Genomic DNA, 16,802 nt, shown 5'->3' with positions numbered 1-16,802 from the left:
TCTTGTCAACAAGGGTGCAAGTTAATTGTGGCCATGCATCCACCTCCTAAAGCCACAATGAAATTGAATGAGGCCCCTCCTTTGTTTCAAAACTGGCCGCTGAGCAGCCATCATATAATGGATTTCAGCCACTACTAAACAGTCAGATTTAAATCTGTGATCTAGGAAGTGAGACTTTCTACTCATTCGCAAACCCCAAAGCTCATCAAATAACCAGTTCCCAGAGCTGATCCAGAGACATTTTCAGCACTGAGTGCAGGTCATTGGTTACACACCTGCCAAGAATGCTAGCGCACTCCTAGCGCCCAACACCCTGCCCACCAGAGTGACTCCTTAACCCAGCCTGCGTCCCTCAGCATGACGATCTACCAACTAGATTCTGTGAACTGGAAGCTTCAAATGGCCACTTCAACATAACCTTTACCTACCTCCTTCCACTTTCCTCCCGCTTCTCCCCCCATCTCCACAATATGTTTGGGAATGAACCTGCAGCCTTTGCATCAAAGAGGTGCATTCGAAGGGCTTTCCATGGCATACTTATCCCCTCCACTAGGCCCTGGCTTACAAAAGCCTGAAATCAGTAAGCAGAGCAGACAGATGTATTCTAAGTTTTAAAATACTGACTTCTGAAGACCATGTTAGATTGACTGTGAGCTGAGGACCTTGCCCACAGAAGGCATGCTGCACTTGGTGCAAAACTGGACAAAAAAAAACCCAAAGTGGGAGGAAGGAACCTTCACAAACCCAAGTGCTCCTGCTTTTAATTAGCTGCATAGACAAGGCACTTTACTCAAGCAAATCACTTGTTTTACATAACTGCAGTGACCCCTCTGTGGGTGTGCCAGTCACGCTTGGTGACAGAACCCTGGACAGTAGCCAGGCCACATGATCAGTCCAAAAGTGTCCACCATCACACATGAACCCCCATTCCTCCACTTCAGAGAAGCTGACCCAAATGACAGGCTGCCTGCATCCACATGTGAACCCCAGGGTGAGCAAAAGAGCAGCATTTTGAAGGGGTAAAGGTCATCAAGAGTTCATGATCTCCTGTTTGCTCACTTGAGACCTGCCAAGATGCTTTGTCCAGGATGGCAGCCAAGGACAGGACAGTGTCTGGCAAGCTCAAGCCACAAAAGAAATGGCAATAGAAGATGAAAGCAAAAACGTGGTTTTTGCCAAAGTTATTCTTCAACAGCTGCGCTACTAGAAAGGTCTCTTGACAGAGAGGCTGGGGCATGGATGCAGATTCCTGAGAGCACCTGAGTGCACAGAGGACAGTGTCTCATAGGACAATACAAACGGCCAAGAAAACAGAGCCGCATGTCCCTCAGTTTCCTTTATCATCGGATTCTGCTAAGCAGCACTTTGGTTTGATTCTGGGCATCTTTGCAAGCTTACTACGATACTGGCATACCTGTTATTTCTGTCCAAGTATCCTTCCGCCACCTCGGGCCTGCTCACCTCAGAAATTAAAACTTTCAAAGTCTCTTAATTTGGGCTTCTGAACATTCTCTAAGGGTTCATTTACATCCTCCACTGCCTTCACCATGGTGATGTGGGACTTTCAAACAGCCTCAGAAACACACATTCTTCATAGCCCTTCTGAGGGCATCTGGATGGCAGAATTCACCCTCCAGCTCCCTCCACACCAGCATTACTGATGGGAACGGTTTCCCAGCCAGCAAAACCGCAAATATGCCAAAGCCAGTGCAGAAAGTCACAAACTGCAAATTCCTTTACTGTCCCCAGGAAGCAAAGTACAAAGTCAGTCAATAGCAGGAGCCAAATTCATCTCTGAGGTAAGTAGGTGCAAAGGGATTTTTCTCTTCTGGTTTTAGTGGGATCTGCAATTTTGAAAAAGTCTGCTACACTCAAACCTCAGAAGTGACACAAATGCACCTGGAAATACAGCAGGTTATTGCACACAAACAGTGCATTCACTATGTGGGTCAGGAATTCCAATGGGAACAGTAATAGAGAAAGCACTGTAATCAAAGCTCTCTCCTACGAGCACTGTAAAATAACAGCGCTATTACCACTGCAGATGCCTCCTCATGGATGTTATTGACATCTACCAGCCAAAGCCATTTTGTTGCCATACCCACCAGCTGACACCACCATCTCAAACACATGGATCAATTCCCCTCTGGAGAAGGAAAAAAGCCTCATACTAATCTGAAACAGATTAAGAAAAATTGGCATCAAATTCTAGAGCCCTTTCTAAATAGTCTGGTAATGTAATGTTTTTAAATCTGTTCGGTGCCATGGGGCTACTCCAATCGCTGCTCTAAAAAAAGACTAATTGCAAATAATGTTCCGGCTGGAACCAAGTCCAGCAACCCCAGTTGTTCTTGCCCTCAGCACCAGAATTCACACCTACCATACAGGAGGCAGCAGAATCTCCTCCCTCAGCACTGTAAGTGTTTCCTAAGGCCCTGGCCACCTCCCCAGGTACTGAGAGGATCCCAGAGGAAACTTCTGAAGTTATAGAGGGTTTACAATTCTGGTTAAATGCCAACACACACACTTTGGCTGAATAGCCTAGCCCTTTATCTTTCCCTCTTTGGGATAAATACTCCACTTGCTACCCCCAACATAACACAGCAATGCACATAAACTGCCAGCCCAACACAATACAATGAACCATATCCTTCAAAGGTCTACGGAGATTAACAAGGTCTGGAACTGCACAGGTACTTTGCCTTCTTTGCACCCACAGCTGACACCCTGCTACAGCACTGCACAACCTTCTCCATAGTACCTGATACCTGCTAACAACAGCCCATTTCTGAAGGATCTTTTTTAGCTATAGACTTCTCCCTAAAGCAGCATAGGAATTGTCATACTAGCCCAAGCCACTGTGCCTTTCACAACAGGACTCGAATCTAGCTGAGGTCCCTACATGCTACTGAATACAGGTAATGAAGCTCATACACATGAGCTTATGTTTCCTGCAGGCAGAAACAGGTTGTTATAGTAACAGCAGACGGAAGACGAAGCTGCAAGTTTAATTTCAGTGAAAAGACAGGAAAGAGGCAAAAACCATGGCTTGTGCTTCAGTAGCAGCCATGAGAGATACTGGTTCAGTTGTCATCTATTTGAGATTTGCCCTATTTAGCAAAGCTCTTCTAAATTAAAACTGAATATATTCTGATTACACAGTAGGGACAGGGGAATAGACCTGGACAAAACTGAACCCATTCCACTTATACATATGGGATGTGGGGAATCGATCTGAAGAAAAAAAACAATCAGTTGAAAACTTCATCTAAGTAATGCAAACTCTGCTTGAGGTTTGAATAAAAAAAAAAAAGTTTGCTTAACTTTGTGTGCTCTTGTTCCTTGTCCTATCCCACCTGCTTTCAGACAGGGTCAGACGTACCAAAGGACCGTAACCAGGGCTAGAAGTTTGAACGGCCCCACTGCCACCGCAGAGATGTTCAGATAAGGATTTAAACAGAAGGTGTGAAGCTTTTGGAAGCTCTTCCCTCCTATGGGTGACCTCCTCGTGTCCATAGATGGTACAGGTCTGCATGTACAAACCCCCTGGCTCCCTCAAGCCGAGCTGCTCGTCATCGTGCACATTTCAATCAAGTTTCATTTCGGGGGTGGGGGGGAATTAGGGAAAGGGTTCACTACATTTTTATCCTTTTCAGGCCTTTCTAGTTCCGCGCACGTGCCGAGATGGCAGTCAATTCACAGCGCATGGAAGCACAGCTGACCTACCTTAGCAGCACCAATTTGCTCCTTGCGGAATTTCTCCAGTGGAGTGATCAGGACCTCACCAGCATTCTCAATCTGATGAGATAAAGGCACAGATTATCATCATCTCTCCAGCACTGTCTACTCACACACGCTTGGTTATTAACTGCTTTGTATCTGTCCAATTTAGGGTTAAGATCATCAGGGCAGCGATCTTCCCTTCCTATGCATTTATACATAGGCGGAATTCACATTTCAATGCAAAGTGGTTTAAACCTGTCCAACATCTAAAAAACAAAACAAAACCAAGAACCACTGTGTCGTTGATCAGAGGATCTCAAAACACTTTGCAAACATTAACGCCCCTGTGAGAAACAGGGTCATTACCCCGCTTCACAAATGGGTAAACTGAGGCACATAGAGGGGGAGGTAATTTGCCTGTTATATGGAGCAAAGTCATTGCATAGTCAAGTATGTGGTCAGTAGCAAAGCCGGAGTCCACAAATCCCAAAACCCTAATTCATCCTCTGAGCAACACTTGTGACCTCAAATTCTTTCAGAGAAAGCTGCCCGCCCACACTCCCAGCCAATCTACATCTCCCGTTGTCTAGGAATCCAGGAGCGAACTGGATGCTCCCCATTGTGCCAGTACATAGCAGGGTACATCTTGCAAGCACCAGTGTTACCCAGTTTAAACACAGCAAATGTGAAAATGAAAGTAGTTAACGTTCTTTACAGCATAAAGCCAGCCAGGTGGAAAATCTGCAGATACAAGAGAGGACCCAATTTCCTTTCCAAAATAGAAAACCCACAGGTTATCGCACTGCTGGGAGGAAGGAAGCGCATTGTAGCTTAGCCTAAAGCAGCTTCTGCACTTGACAGCAGCAGAGACACCGCACTCAGAGTGAAAGGGAAAATGTACCAACAGCCTGAAAAGAATAATTTGGCTTGTGTTCTGTCAATGTGGGGCCTGTTAGATTGAGTCACAGCTCATTGTGACTTGCTGCCCCCCGGCATGCTGCCAAGACTCAGTCCCTAAGAATAAATATTCCCATTCTTTCAGGCATAAAACCCAGTAATCCTGGCTAGTTAGTTACACAGTGGCCCGTGGCCAAAACAGGCAAGAGGGACTTACAGAACTGCTTTGCACTCCACCCCTATAGAAGTCGTGCAGCCAGTCCCTTCTCCCTCTGGTACATAGGTCAGGAGAAGTTACTACTGCATCCGTAATAGAACCTAATACCCATTTGAAAGTTGCCGAGACCTGGTGAAGGGTCTCTGGTCAGCCCGTTTCATGCCACGAGCCCATATCTCAAAATCAGTTCAATGCACTCACCAGTTTCTATTCACCACAGACCTCAGGCCGAGATACCTAAAGCCCCTTTTTACCTTCCAGCCTACGTGAGCAGACGACAGGCCTCTCCCAACACCATAGTGACCCTGAACTTCCTCGCCAACCCTCCCCTTTATCAAAGGATCATACATACATCATACATCATAACTCAGAAGCCACAAGCCTCAAAGTCCATACCATGCGCATTCGCTCATCTTCGAGATTCCGGAGAACAGTGGCAAATTCTTGAAGGGATTTTGCTGAAAGAGACACACCAGTAGGTTCAGTATATAAAATGGGCTGTAAAGTCTCTAACATTAAAGAAGTTTGGGCTACACATTTCCAGCAGATAGTTACTCTTAACACGAAATACCGGGAAGTCGGGCTAGATTATGCTGTTGCATCCTTACTTTATTAGCAGGTTGGCTGTTCATTGAGATCTGCTAATAAGAGCAAAGAATTGGCTTTTGAATTTTGTTGGAATATATTCATGAGTAGCTGCATGCCGGTCTCTTCTGAACAAGTGCATGGAACTCCCTTGTGGCCCAGTTACACTGTTAGTGGGATATGAAGTAGAACTTTGCAGCCTTGCATGTACAAGTCTGCTCCAGGCTCGAATTCATTGCACTTTGTTGCAAATTTATTTATTTTATGTCACCTGGAAAACCAATCAATTCAGATTTGTTTCTGTCCTTACATTTTAGTGAAGTAGAACAGAAAGAAGAAATTCTGAACCTTGGACTTTTCCAGTGGCGCTGACAGCAAAGCTGGTGTACCTGTGCAGAACCATGGTTGGGAGGAACAATATATACCAGACTGGCTTTTCCCTAGTATATCTTCCCAAAAACAACCCACAGGCCCTTAAATTAAGCTGCTAGACACGTAGAGCCATGGTCTGGCAAGTTTATTGTGCAGTCCTGCAGCCCCAGACCCTTGGGAGATGGACTGGATGACTCAATAACTCTTTTTCATCTCGATTATTGACAGTTAACTATAAAAAAATAAAACCGATTTGTAAGATGTGCAGCCACAAAACTATACTCCAAGCCCCACAGACAAAGAGATGTTGCATGGGTCTTGAAAGTGAACTACCCAACGGGTAATTCTTTATCCTTTGCTGGGTCTGTCTCACAGGGGATCTAGGGCATCTCACCTAGGATGTGAGGTATGACCAGTACGTTTAGTCATCTCATCTGAAAACCCTCTCACTGCCTAAGTGAGACTGGGGTTTGGCTAGAAAGAAAATAAAAAAATCATTGACTCAAGTTCAATTGAAATAGGACACTCTTACTAAAGTTGAGGCTTAAACCCAATTTAGTTATATAGGCTCCTGTTTGTGTGTAAAAAGCCCAAGGGATCAACCTTGATAGGAGAGGGCTAATGTTGGCTGGCTGGGGGAAAAACAACTAGAGGAGGAGCTGCTCCTTTGCACTAAAGTAAAAGGCCATGTTTTACCACCAGGATCACAACCTGGGGAGTCCAACTGGATCCTCATCTCCTTCTGTTTGTCCAGATAGCAGTGGCCAGGAGTGCTTTTTTCACCCTGCTTAGCAAGAAGGTTGCCGCCTTCTCTTCCGGATCGGGAACTTGCTATATTTAGCCATGCCTTTGTCCCACCAGATTCACAGACGCACTGCTTTAAAATGGAAAGGGGCTAGTGGCAGGGTATTGCCAATGAGAAGCCCTGGACTCTGGAACTCTCTTTCCCTTGGCTGGACAGAGCCAACTTCAGGGCAAACTGCAAAACTCCAGTTTCCCTGGGCTTCACAGAAGGGTTGGATTAAAAGGAAGATATTGTTTCTGCAGGTTGGGAAGGAGTTTAGTGGAGCTTCTGGGTCCATCGATACTTCACATGTATTTCTATCACATGTCTATACACCTCGCGCTCAGATTAGCTTGATCCAGAAATATCAAGAGAGACCCCGTTAACAAATGTAGCTTTCCCACTTACCTATGCATATTTCATCATCTGTTTCTGCATCTCCTATACATCGGAATTTAAACTCATTTAGAGAATCTGCAAACTTCCGCTTTGCTGAAGACAGATCTGTTGAGGGGGTGGGGAGAGAGAGAAGGGGAAAAAAATGAAAAATCGGAGATATTAAAAAGTATGCAATAGTCAGCCATGTCACCTCAGCCCTGGATCCTGTCAGATCTTCCCCAGGCTCAACCTGCTTGCCTCCAGAGTACTTGATTGAGGTGCACACACCCTGCCATCCAAGAGAAACTCCAGGGGTGAAATCCTGGCCCCACCGATGTCAGCGGGAGTTTTGTCATTGTCTTCAATGGGACCAGCATTTCACCACACATGCTGAATGGCATTTTTCCTTCTGAATCAGTGCTAAACCAATGTCCCTGCACTGTAGCATAGGAGACGTGAGTTTAAATATCTGGACCTGTTATCCTCAAGGATCCCACAGAACTCTGCAGAAGAGTATGAATGGTAGCCCAGCTGTCCCAGCTGAAGTCTAAATGGGTAAATGAATTACATTCTGCCATTAACTATTGCACAGTGTTGCCACGCACTCTTAATCAGCTGCCAAATTCACCCCAGGCGACAACAGCATTTCAGTGGTGGGTGATGCGATTCCACTAGATAGCTTGCTAAGCTTCTACATGACTTGTGGTTCTTTTGGCTGAAAGGAGCTGTCTAAGAAGTTAATAATGCACCTGTTTATTACTTTACAATTCACAGCTTCTGTTCCCGATCCAAACCTCATTAAGTTACCACATGCAAGGTGGTATTTTCCAAAGCCCATAAGTGTCTTAGGAGCACAATGCCAATTGGCTCTGGGTATGAACTGTGCTCCTGAGTCACGCAGAGGCTTTGGAAATCCCATCAGTCACCGGATCTAACTATAAGCCGATTCCCTTTATTTCCTCACTCCTATTCCCCAATAGCTCCACCCAGTTCCACAGAATTCAGTGATGTTTCTTTCTCTCTCTCTCTCTCTCTCTCTCTCAACAAAAAGACTTTTCTCAACACCACTTTTAAAAAGCTCTCTCCTTTGAAACATTTAAGGCCAACAATACAGCAGCAAAAGAGGAGATCAAACCTTTCCAGCCAGTGAGTATAAATAGGAAGGAATAAGCAAAGAAGACTCTCCCCAAACTTCAAGAGAGAATTATCTTCAGTTTTTGGGTGAGGTGTTAGTCAGTCTTTATGTTATCTGAACGGACCATCCCCACTCTTAGCATCACCAGGGGAAAGCCATTGCTTGAACACCTAGGCCCTTATCCCGCAAACGTTTCAATGCGAGTGAAGTTACACCTTGCAGTGTGTGCAGGCTCAGGCCGCCTGAAGAGGGAAAAGAATTCTGTCACACGGAATACGCAAGACGATCATCCTAGGAAAGTGAGCACGTAATCCAGGCTCGGGAAAGGATCCAGCACAGAAAGAAAGGTCAGTGAGCCAGCAAAACCTGCCAGTTATGACATGAATGGAAGGAAGGACAATTACTGCTTTGTGACGGTCTTTTTACCTTCAGAAGGCAACAGAATGTCACTGTGCAGTTCCATTTCAGGAAATGCATATTTGTGACTCACAGAGATCTCAGAAGGAACCATTTGGGCTTCTTTTGAGGGGGAGGAGCAAAGCGCAAAGGGACTTTTGGAAGCTGTTCTGGTCATCAGGACAATTACCCACAAGCACACGGCTCAGCTGCCAGGAAGGGACATGGGAACAAAACGTTTACATTTTTTAAAAGGATACTCCCAAGACAAGTGTCTTTTGCATAAAAGTCTCTTTACTTGCTACTAAAAATCACCCAACTCTTTACTGTCTCATCCTTTATGTAGTTGCTTTGCTTTTTGCACTGCCACTTATACAGCAAAACTACAACGGCTCATGCTTTTGGACCTAAGTTACTTGGTCTCATCCCCTCCAGACCAAAAGAATGCACCTCAGAAATCAGTGCCTACATCCTCCTGATTTCAAATAGGTTTATCCACTGAAGGATACTCAATGTCAAGCACAAAGCAGCTTTTTCCCCTCATCACATACAGCTTCCATTAGATAATGTTTTCACCCCTCAGCTCTACACACACCCTTCATCCCTTTATGTGCTGCTGCCACGCCATTCCCAGGCTCCACTTACTGGTCAAACTGGTTTCCTAGCCCCCTAAGCATTGTGTCAGCAAAAAGTCCCGGCATCCCATTACTTTTCTCTCTCCCCATTCCCCCTAATTTACTTGGGACAGTGTCAATGGAGGAATCCAGCCTGCCCCTCGGAATTCCAGGGTCACTGCAGGAGGCTTTGGAGGGTGCAGATACAGTAGTTTGTTTGTATTTTACAAGGCAGCCTTTTTGCTTCTTTGAGTTGCTTTGTTGGGGGCGGGGGGTATTTTAAAAGGGGACTTTGGGGGAGGGCAGAGTGAAGGTGGTTTGTTCTTTTACTTTCTCAGAGTTTTGCTGCTGGACAATACAAAGCCCTCAGAAGAGCAGAGGGGCAGAGCATTCAGGGAGCACAAGGACGCAGCTGCAGCATTACATACCATGGGCTGTATGGCCTCAAATCTTTCTTCAGGAATTGGGAAGCGTAGCGTGCTGGGGTGAGGCCTCTCCAACTGACACACTGCCAGGTGAGCATGGTCATCAACTCACAAGTCCCTACCTAAATCATCTGAAATGCTGCTAATATTAAAGGCCAATGTAGCAAACGGGTCAGGGGTGGGGTGTGCAGGTGCGTGCACATGTTATTTTTCCAGAAAATCATTATTAAAAATCCCAATACTTGGAATGCTGAATTCTGGTTATGCTGAAGCCGGCTGTATTGGTTTATCGGGGGTGGGGATGGTCACACAAACCCCCAGCCCACAAAGCATTTTGACTGATTTGCAAAAAAAAAAAAAAAAAAAAAAAAAAAAAATCTTCTAATATACAAGAGAGGGAACAAAACTCTTGTTCGCTTCCCCACCACCCAGGGCTGGTGGGCTTGTGAGGGTTCAGAGTTTAACTTGATCACTCAGGGGCTATGCCAACCTTCTGTTTGTGTAGCTAATAATAAAGAAACTGACGTTAATTACACAAGGAGCCACTTCCTGTTTCCAAGCTCAGTGCTGACCTCCGGGGCTGCTGGTTTCGTTTGCAGCATATTTTGCTGTATTCGTCCCTTTAAGCACACCATAGGCTTAATGACATCCTGACTATATTATGCGCTGCAGATCCCCAGTCAAAACAGATTTACTACAACATCATTCACTCCCGCGGCTTTCTGGGCAGGATCCAAACGCCACATTCTGCCAGGGAGAGGAGGAGGGGAGAGAAGCTGGTAAAAGAGCTGGCAATGAGCCAAGCACATACGGAGTCCAGCTCACACATTTCAGCCTATTTCAACCCAGCAGCGTAAAACGTGACTGAGACTAAACCCAGGTCAATCAGATTTACATTTCAGCAGCATTCATTGGTATGGTGACCTACCTACCTAAATAAATAAGTCAAGTGTTTTGTACAAGAAACTGGGAGTCAGGACAACTGGGCACTTTTCCTAGCTCTGCGGTAGCAATACAGGATCCATCGTGGTGATGGACAAACTGTACCACCTCTCCAAAAGCCCCCAATCTGAGGACATCACAAGAATCCATTTCATCTCCATGGAACTGTGTGCGGTGAGAACACACAGACTCCATGGCCAGCCATACACTGATGGCACCTGCATTCTCTCTCTTTTCACGGTCGCACCTAATGACGTCACAACGATGTCATGGGGTCTACAGGAAACCAGCACCTGGATGAAGAACAGCTGATTCAAAACTAAAGCTAGGCAATGTTGAAGTTATGCTGCTCAGATGGAGGAAAGCATTTAAGAATTAACATGGATATCATCATCCCCTTCTCACTAAAGGCCTCTGAAGATCATTTTGGTAAATGAGGGACAGTCTCAGGGTCCGGCTAGGGTTGCTCACCTGCCTGCCCACCCCCTCCCTTTCCCCACCTGGGGCTGGCCCCAGCTGCTTGCCCCCCACTTCCCTCGCCTCCCTGGCCCCAGTCGCTCGCCCGAGCCCTGCCATCCCCCCGCTCAAGGCTGTCACTGGTCGCTCGAACCATGCTGGCCCCCCCACTCCACACCGTTCCTCTACACAGCACCCCACTTCTTTGATAAAAGGGAGCATTTGTCCGGTTTACTCTTGCCAAATGATCCAGCTGACAAGAGCAAATGGGACAAATGCCCACTTTTGCCAAAAAAAGTCAGGACAACCGGAACGGGGCTTAAAAAAGGGACTGTCCCAGCCAAAATGGGCCATATGGTCACCCTAGGTCTAGCTCAACTCCATACCCTAAGACACTTGGAACATTGCTATGTACAAGTAATTTACCAGGAAAACGCTTCAGCACTATAGAAAACCCCAAAATAGATTAGATAGCTGGGGAAGTGGGACATAAAATTTAAAAGGGACTTGCCCAAGGTCTTCCAGCATAGCCAACATTAGAGTTCAGGCGTTTTTGTGACTCAAAGCTCAGGATCATCCCTGACTGTTCTTCTGAATTCTGATGGGGTCGATACATTCACAGGTTACGTAGCAGCTGCACATGCTTGCCGTAACCAAACAATTTCTGAAGGCCCAACTAGCTATAGGAACTATTTTAGGTGCAGATGTGGACCATTAGAGTGAGGCTGGCTGAAGATCTGCACTCAGCTGCTCGTTTAAAACATTCTTTGTGGTATAAGCTAAGCAGAAGTGCTTCAGAGCAAAGTAACAGCCTTCAAAGACCACGCCTGTCTTTTGCTACACTTCAACAGTCTCCCACAGTGCATTATAAATAGACAGAGGACAGCAGAGAGATAATTTCCAGCACACAGAGATAAATGAAAATTGCTCACAGCTACTTGCTAAGCCACACGATCAAATCACAAGGAATAAACCAGGCAGCTAAATTAGAGACAACCTGAATGTACCAAGGGGGCTGTGCAGATGGGGCTAGAAAAGGAGGGATACCATACCTTACCACTCTTACTTCTGTGCTGTTGCCTTCAGAGCTGGGCAGCTGGAGAGTGGTGGCTGCTGGCTGGGAGCCCAGCTCTGAAGGCAGAGCCGACGCCAGCAGCAGTGCAAAAGCAAGCATGGCATAGTATGGTATTGCCACCCTTACTTCTGCACTGCTGCCTGCAGAGCTGAGCCCTCAGTCAGCAGCCGCCACTCTCCAGCCGACCAGCTCTGAAGGCAACAGCACAGAAGTCAGAGTGGCATGGTATGGTATTGCCATCGTTATTTCTGTGCTGCTGCTGGCGGGATGCTGCCTTCAGAGCTGGGTGCCCAGCCACCAGCCGCTGCTCTCCAGCCGCCCAGCTCTGAAGGCAGTGCAGAAGTAAGGGTGGCAATACTGCGACACCCCTCCCAAAAATAACCTTGCAACCCCCCTGTAACTCTCTTTTGGGCAGGACCCTTACTTGGAGAAACTGGTCTTCCCTGTGAAATATGTTTAGTGTAGGGTAAAAGCACACAAAAGACCAGATTTCACAGTCCATGATGCATTTTTCATGGCCACGAATTTGGTAAGGCCCTACTCGTAGAATTTTACTTTGAGTTTTGCAGATGAACAAACTCAAAATCCCAGGGACACTCAGATGAAATTGCTGTGGTTTGCCTTGTGGGGGGGGAGAAGGGGGTAAAATCATGCATGGCCACATAATTCCACATAAGTTTGACTCACACGCAATGTTTGCAAGCCTTAGAGAACCTGGATAGATCTTAATTTTTAACTAAACCTGAAATTAGGCAAACATTACAAGCAGAGCTGGAAAAGCTTTCGCACTAGATCGATTGTCTATGAACTGCATACTAACCCAAGTTCTCAGCCACCACTAGGTGGTGTCCTGTGACATGACAGATAAAGCATGAAAGGAATGTATTTGACAACTGCTCAAATAGATTTTACAAAGACAGGAGAACACCAGTGGATTCACAACGGAGGAATTTGTATGTTTCTTTTTACATGGGTTTGGTAGAAAAGATATCAATAAAAAAAAAATAGGAAAGAGAATAATGATACAGTCTGTTCAGGCACATCCAAGAATCCAGTTTTGTCAGTTTCCAGCAACCCTCATGAATAAATGTACCATTACTGCATACTGCAAATTCTCAGCATTTAACCCCCTTGTACTGCAGCCCCAAAATTCTGATGCATAACCAGAATAATTAAGTTTGTTTTGGAAGCAAAGATTCAAATACAGCCACATTGTTATATAGCACTTAAATTATATTTCAATGGCCCAAGCATTTATATTTCTAACTGCCTGTCTAATGCAATTTAAAACAGACAAATCAAATCAAGAATGAGGTAAAACTGCCAGTATTGTCTCCTGCCACAAAATCCATTTGCTTACTTTTGGTCAGTGTCTCGTACGCTGGTAGAAGGGTGAAAAACAAAAACAAAAGAGAATGAATAGTCGGACGTGCTCCCTCTCCCACCACCATTTCTGCTCCCTCTGTACTTCACCATGCATTGTTACAATAACGGAACTAGGAAAGGGAAAGGTTGGGGAAAAAGATCGGATGGTGGATAATTGGTTTTAACATAGGCTAATGCCAAGCAAAAAGGCCTGTGGATAGGATCTGAAGTGAAGGAGAGAAGAAGGATTTCCAGAGAGATGGGGAAACAGGTGAAAATGTGACCAACTTCCAAGTGGGAAGGGCAAAACTAAAAAAGAGAACAGATCATAGAGGGAGACGGGAAGGGCAGGGCAGGTGAATATGGCATCCAAGGATCTTCAGAAGCATTTGAGTAGCAGGAGTAAGAAATGAGAGATTTGATATCCGACCTCTTCAGTAACTACAGGGAGACTGGATATTTTGAAACCCTTGGTAAAATCTTGGGCATAAGAATTGCCATACCAGAGGAGAGTAAGGATTCACCTAGTCCAGTGTCACTGAGCTCCCAATATCAGATGCTGCAAATGAAGGGGGGGGGGGGAACACCACAGGGAAAGTTTCTTCCTAATCAGTCTTAGCAGTTGGTGATTGGCTTGTGCCTTATAAGTGTAATCCTAATTAGTATAATTGTGGGAGTTATTTTTCATCTAACCCTCTTTAATATCATGTTAAGTTTTTGTCCTCAGTGATATCTTGTGGCAAGGAGTTCCACTGATCAAATTATGAATTGTGTAATTAAAAAAAAAAACCCTCTTAATTATCTCTTACACGTGTTGCTTTTTCATTTCATCATGCTCGCCTCATTCTGGTATTCTAAGAGAGGGTCAGGAAGAGCTCCTAACTTCCCTTCTCCATACCACCCGTTGCTTTACATAATTCCATTACATCCCCTCTCAGTACTATCCTCCCCAAACTGTAAGGTCTTCACCTAAGATGCACCCAAACACATCCTGTTCTTTTGCACTGTAATTTCACAGTGGTGCTAGGATAATCATTCCAGGAAAGTTAACTTGACAGAAAGCAGGCTCAAGTACTACACATGGCAGGTCTGACCATGTAACTATGGCAACTAGTAATCCAAATAAAATGCCCTTTTAAAAATGATGTATTGGCTCATTATTACAATATACGGTTACAGGCTGAAAATTTATGGTGACAACTACAGTAGCACTTTCCTTTTGGAGAATGTCAACCTTCCTGGAAGGAGGTTTACAAATAAAAAGTCCTGCCAAAATATATGAAAAAGAATCCAGGAAGCCAGGAGAGAAGCTAGATGAGACGTGCCGACATTAACGTATTTAAAAGGATCATACAGTCAGAGACACCTGGGCAAGTCAGCATTAGACTGTATATGTCTTAAGAGCGTAATGTTATAAAGCAGTTCTTTCCACATTACTTTCTACCCTTATTCTTCATTTTCACTGCCATTAAAGGGGGATGGGGGTGGGGGGAGAAAGTCTATGCCCAGCAGGATTTATGCACAAAGAAAGGCTGGCTACAGACAGAGTACAGTTTTATATAAATGAGATTATAAATATTATAATATGGACTGCTCGTCAGAGTTTTGAAGGGGACTGTCCCATTCAAACATGAGCAAAGATTCAACTTCCAGATCACAAATGTGACCAGAGAGAACATCCAGATTCTGCCCATCTCTAAAAAGGAGTTACGCTGCTCCTTTAAATGAAAAACTGAATCCAGTAGATGTTGACAGGTGCCAGCTCGGGCCAGTGCTCTGCCTCTCATGCCGATCAAGAGGCACCTCAGCCCGGGAGTTCGTGGAATCAAGAAGCATTGCCAAAGCAGATTTCAGATGAGGAATGGGGTTGGGAGGTGACATTCCAATCTGGCATTTGCTGTGTTGTTACTGTGACTGAGTCCAAGAGAGAAAGTGCCCTCTCCATCTGAAAGCTCCCTTGGGACAGCTTCTTAGCCAACCAGTTTTTGTCTACTATAATCTTGGGTGAACCCCAGAAGGTGCATTCCCACCAGTGGAGTTCTAGGTCATAGTTTTGTGGCATCTCCTTGCTTGTTCGTTGTTTGGGGAGCAATTTCCCCGCTCTATCAGCAAGAGCCTCAAAGCATTTCCCTATGAGAGCTGGGCAGTGCATCACTCCTGCATAATACCCAGGAGCAGGAGACTCAGAAAGACCCTGTAACAGAAGGAGGGCTTCAGATTTCAGCAAGCAACAGGTAACAATACTCGAGACAATCATGGTAGTACAGCTAGGCACAGTGCCGCATTAATTCCCAGCGTTGGGAAGAGGGAGGGCTGCCAATACAAACCCACAGACTCCGATCTCTCGTCTCGCCACTCTACCTTTGACTCTTTGATGCCCGCCCCAGTCTCCGTGCACACACACACATACGCTCATCTGGATGTCCCCTTTCATACTCTATTCCAAGCTCATCTCTCTTTCTTCTTTCATGGTGCCCCCTGGCCTGAAACTCTCTTCCTGACTCCATCAATCATGCCTCCTCCTCAGTCCCTGCTCAAATCCCATTTCAGGGTTGCTTATGAACTATAGTTCTACCCACATCAAGTCACTGAACAGTATCTAAAGAAACCTAGCCATCAAGGCACCAGCACAACCCTCTTAAGAAGCCATGCAATCTCCTTGCCCTCACCTCTGTCTCACCTATTTTTACACCCCTTCCATGGTCGCCTCCTGTTCTAATCTTAATTGTAAGATCTTCAGGGCAGAGAATCTGTCTCTTCTCCAATGTGCCGTGCACAGCTATGGAGCTATGTAATTATAATAAAGACATTTTGCCTGCATACTGTTAGAATAAGCTTGGGAGAGTGGTGTTTACCCAGTACAGGAGTCCCATGGCACAACATTAGAAATACCTATGTGTATTATGTAAGGTTTCATCTGGATTTACAGTGGCATATCAGCGCCTTGATTGCCTTAAGACATGGCATTACAAACCAACAATGAATTTGACCCTATGGTTATGGTGAGAGTAGCCCCTACATGGCCATAGGGTTGTGTGAAAAGCTCCCATCTTCACTGAAACCAAGGAGTGGCACCTGAGGGGTTAAACTGACATGCCATCTGACGAAGTTGTCTAATCCCTGCTCATTTTCAGTGAATTTCTCTGCGCCACAGACTAGGAAAAAATATCTGAGATTCCCTCTAGAGACCGCTCTAAACTGAGACTGTTAAAACACTAAAATAAATAAAGCTAAGGAGCAAAGAGACCATTTGCAGAGCCAATGGATTTATTGTTACAGCAGCAACTTCTCCCAACCTCAAGGTGTTTTACAACAGACGAGGGGAAACAACAAGCACGAATCTGTCAGAAAGGAGCTGGGTGCCAGATCTGGGGGAAGGATTTCATCAGCAAGTCATGAGCTGGCAGGCACATCACTGCCTTTGGATGCCTCAGCGAT

General features: G+C 45.4%; 1 protein-coding gene across 2 annotated transcripts in view; it reads right to left on the bottom strand.

Annotated features, from left to right (window-relative positions):
- ARHGAP26 (Rho GTPase activating protein 26) overlaps nt 1–16,802 on the bottom strand; it is a 304,706-nt gene that overhangs the window by 210,366 nt on the left and 77,538 nt on the right. For both annotated transcript variants that reach the window (XM_034778903.1, XM_034778904.1), the window contains exons 2-4: nt 6,987–7,082; nt 5,234–5,295; nt 3,727–3,798 (exon numbers count right to left, since the gene is read on the bottom strand). In XM_034778903.1, the coding sequence (XP_034634794.1) occupies nt 3,727–3,798; nt 5,234–5,295; nt 6,987–7,082 (230 nt within the window). The remainder of the gene's footprint in view (nt 1–3,726; nt 3,799–5,233; nt 5,296–6,986; nt 7,083–16,802) is intronic.

The sequence above is a fragment of the Trachemys scripta genome, chromosome 8, assembly GCF_013100865.1.
Source record: "Trachemys scripta elegans isolate TJP31775 chromosome 8, CAS_Tse_1.0, whole genome shotgun sequence".
Lineage (NCBI taxonomy): Eukaryota > Metazoa > Chordata > Testudines > Emydidae > Trachemys > Trachemys scripta.
The sequence above is the reverse complement of the archived record's forward strand: the minus strand, read 5'-3'. Positions and strand labels throughout refer to the sequence as shown.